We start from the raw sequence: 4,389 nt of genomic DNA, 5'->3' as shown, positions 1-4,389 counted from the left end.
ATTATTAATTATAATATTTTATTATTAGTAGACTAGAACACGTGGACATGTTGTCATTCTTACACTATGATACTGAACTTTGATTCCAGTGATTTGGACACTTGCTTCTTGCACTCTCTGTTGCACTTTACTTTTGCTTTAAAAAAGGATTTAATAGAAATTTGGATTTCATTTGGAGTTTCACTACTGAAGTCCTCTGTTAATTTTTTTCATCATGCTGGAGATGTCTGTTTAAATCCGTTGTTTACACATTTCTAATAGTACCTTTAATACTTAAAATTTTGAATAATAATAACTTTTAATAATACAATTTTAATACTTGATTCTAGTGGACTCTAAACATTGCATTTATTTAATGTGAAAACCCAACTGTTGGGGTTAATTGAAACATGATTTTTTTTTCCTTTGTAGTTGCACTCACAGCTGTAATTAACAGAAGCCCAGAACATGTGGATATATTGACATTAAGAACATGCTGACTTTCTCAGACTTTTGTAATTATTTTCTTTTTATTTCATTTTATTTTAGGTTTGTTTACATTTATACTTTTTATGGTACACTACTGAATGGCAAAGTTGCAAGTTTAATAAAATGTTCCTTAAAATTGTTGAATTTTTGTGGGAAATTAATAATGTTAGATTAATCGATTAATCGATAAATTAGTTGATAGATTAATCGAAATAAAAATAGTCGTTAGTGGCAGCCCTAAGATAATTACAAACACAGGTTCTGTATTCCTCAAACTGCATCAAAATGCATGGATGCAAACACTATATAAATCTGCATTCATTAAATAACACAACATCTGTCATGTTCGCTACTGTGAGGGAGTGCGGAGCGAGGAACGAGGAGATGTGGGTTACATAAACAAGGAGACTTTAATCACATCCAGGGAACCAGGAAAACACACGTAGCAGAGGAGGTAGACATAAACAATTCCAGACAAGGGAGAACAGAATGGGCTAGAACTCAAATAGGGCAGATAACGAGGGGCAGACAGGTGAGGAGGATAACTAATAACAAGGAACACCTGGAACTAATAGAACTAAATGGGGACAGGAACAGGAAGGACCAAATAAGGGCAAGGAAGGCACATGGGGAGCAAAACACACACAAAACAAGGAACAAAGTCTGACAACATCTTCCCAAAATTTAGTAGAATAAATCTTACATTTGTGCAAATTATAGTGAGTCTCGTTGGGGCATTTCATAATTATTGAGGTTTCATTATAATTAAAATCAGTCATACAAAAGCTGCAAATCATTTTACATTTGTTCACATTAAATAAATTTGCTGTTAGGACTTTCTTGGAGAAAGATTATAAATAATTGCTCTCAGAGCTGTTAGAAACTGTACTTGTATTGAATTATCGTAGGTCGAATTTAAGAAAGGGATGGGGTTTGATGGTTTTGGAGAAGTCCTACATTCATTACCAGGAAAATAAAGTATGTTGTTTCACCAAATGATTGAGTTATACAATTTTCAGCTCTAAAAAAATACATAAAAAGAAACATACACATGGATGAATCATTCACAATAATATAAATGATTAATTGATCAAGATGAATTGATAAAATAGATAGGGTGAACAATGCTAATTCTAAATGCTGATGAAGGGGTACTTGAGGCTTTGCTAATGGTGCTGTGGGGTAAATAAGAAAAAAAGCTGAGAAACAATCCAGTGTTTTGAACTTACCAAAACCTAACCGTCGTATTCTGTCTAGCAACAGATATAAGGAACCTCTCTTCTTACTGGGATTATGCTCTGCTAGACCACCTGAGAGAAACAAAACATACAAGGGAGTTATATTGAGAATGCTGTGAAAGTGATATTTTCATTTTATGAGAACACTGTGTGATTGTTTTTGCTACTCTTTGAGTAAACTTTCCTTAAAGGGACAGTTCCCCCAAAACCGAAAATGTTACCATTAACTCATCATCATGTTGTTCCAAACCCGTAAGACCTTTGTTCATCTTCAGAACACATTAATTTTTTTTTAAATGAAATCTGAGAGCTCTCTGACCCTGCATAGACAGCAACGTAACTGAAATGTTCCCAGACCCAGAAATGTAAAATAAATAAATTGTTAAATAAAGTCATTATTTTTGCTTTCTTTGTGCACAGAAAGAATTCTCGTAGCTTTGTAAAATTGAGGTTGAACCACTGATGTCACATGGACTGTTTTACCGATGTCCTTGCTACGTTTCTAGGCCTGTGAACATCTCAGTTACATTGCTGTCTATGCAGGGTCAGAGAGCTCTCATATTTCATCAAAAATATCTTAATTTTTGTTCAGAAGATGAACAAAGGTCTTACGAGTTTGGAACGATGTGAGGATGAGTAATTAATGACAGAATTTTCATTTTTGAGTGAACTATCCCTTTAAATCAAGTTTAACTGGTGCCATTATAAAGTTACATGAACACAGTCAGTGAGCCGAGAAACTTCCATCACCAGCTCTCTGCCATTATCACACTTATTTTATCTGTCCTCACCTCTTCTCATTCCCCCATTCACCAGCCTCTTCTCCCTCATTCAACATCTCACCTACTCCTGTCTTTTACTCCCAGGGTTCTCACTGAACATCTCTATTCACACATGTCAGTTCCTCTGCTATCTTACTTTTGCATTTACTCTGTCTCTCTCTTTCTCTGGAATTTCTCTGATGGGGACAGGAAAGTGAGGAACAAACAATACTCTGAATCCAAGACACAGGAAAAGTCTGAGCTTTGGGATTAATGTGCGCACAAACACATCTCATGCACATAACACTGGCAGGTATACAAGTGTGTGTCTCCATGACAGCATCCTAATGAATCTGGAAATATCCAAGAAAGACCTGTCCTGACTGGTTTAAACATGCATCAGTTCTCCTGCTATTCCTGGTCCTGATGCAGTTTGCCCTTCTGCCCCGGTGGCATATCCTGTAACAACCCCAGTCAGAGCGGAAACACAAAGCTGAATCCTCATCGTCTTTTTGGCCTCACTTCCATCTTTGTGCTGCCAAAGACTCAGACGATGATAAAGGTGATGTTGCTAACAATGCCGCTACCCAGCAAGGTAAAGTTCTCTTAGTTGGCTGCTAGTCTGTGAGTAGTCATTACTCATACCAGTGATTGTATCCTGTTTTAGACGCAGAGTTTACCTTAACAATGTGCCACTGGGAAAGTCACACACACGCACATTTTGACTTCGGTCAGTTTAGATATCAGCAAGGAAGGATTTTGTTAACAATGTTTATTCTAACTCACAAAGAAACAAACATTTGCACACACACATACACTTCTGCACTTTTCCCATTACATAAGAAGCAAAAGACCTTGCAATGCAAACACACACACAGTTGTTTGCTGATGGTGCAGTGGAGTTGAGACAGGAGCATTAATCAAGTCTAATCACCTGAAGCTATAAACTCCCAATATCCCCACACATTCTTCAACTTCAGTACGACTTCAATAAGTTTAAATCATCTACAGCCCACAACACAATCATGGACATTCATTCCATCCTTTTGACAACTCAGCATCTCAGACTGATCAAGACATTATCTTAAATACAAATCCACACAGACTATGTGTATGTGTGTGTGTTTCTGTGTCACCCTGCAGTCGAAACTAAGCAGAGGCCAGCGCTAGATCAGAGCATTTAACGCCTAGAGGAAGGTCTGACTTCAAACATGACATCGGGACAAAAAAAGCACATGGCCAGCTTCCAAGGACTGAGTGAAACAGAAGCTCAAACCTTGAACCTTACTGTAGAAAGAGTCATTGTTGTTGTTCTGCACCAGAAACAACCTTCAACCCTCAGCAGCTGCTCACTGCAGCTTTAACCTCGTCTGCTGCACATCTGCTACTGAACTCAGCTGAAAAAAACATGTGCATTAAAACCTCAAACTAAACTGAGGACCTTTCATTTTTTAAATCCAGATTATGTGACAGATTTATAATGTCTAAAGTGTGTTGTAGGGATCTAGACAGAAAAAAAATACTAGATCAAATGACTAGAACTAACATTAAACATTTAGCAGCCATATTACTTTTTAGATGCCAAAATACGAAACAAAGCTGACTGTTCAGAAGCAATGCTCTATAATATGTTCGTAAAATTCTGTTGAGAATATTTAAAAAGCATACAGATTTAAAGGTGCAGTAGGAGATGAAAATGCTAACTTTAGCCTGATAGCACTGAAAGCGAACATCACACCCTCCCTGCAAATCGCCGTCCAAAGCCACACCTCCTGAAAGCATGAACGCGAAGTTCGCAAACAGATCAGACAACCAGAGACAACATTACTGCAATACATCATATGTCATTTACCGGTGAGAAAACTTTATAGTACAGTTAGTAAAAGTACTACAATACCAGGAAGGAAGGTCAGATTGTTGAC

The 4,389-nt window shown here is 37.1% G+C and overlaps 1 protein-coding gene across 1 annotated transcript in view; it reads right to left on the bottom strand.

The window, feature by feature from the left end:
- Positions 1-4,389, bottom strand: part of LOC107656041 (dorsal-ventral patterning tolloid-like protein 1) — a 57,313-nt gene that overhangs the window by 22,225 nt on the left and 30,699 nt on the right. The window contains exon 3 of the mRNA XM_016443699.1: positions 1,698-1,778. Within this exon, the coding sequence (XP_016299185.1) occupies positions 1,698-1,778 (81 nt within the window). The remainder of the gene's footprint in view (positions 1-1,697; positions 1,779-4,389) is intronic.

This window comes from Sinocyclocheilus anshuiensis, unplaced genomic scaffold (assembly GCF_001515605.1).
Source record: "Sinocyclocheilus anshuiensis isolate Anshui unplaced genomic scaffold, SAMN03320099.WGS_v1.1 scaffold85, whole genome shotgun sequence".
NCBI classification, from domain to species: domain Eukaryota; kingdom Metazoa; phylum Chordata; class Actinopteri; order Cypriniformes; family Cyprinidae; genus Sinocyclocheilus; species Sinocyclocheilus anshuiensis.
The sequence above is the reverse complement of the archived record's forward strand: the minus strand, read 5'-3'. Positions and strand labels throughout refer to the sequence as shown.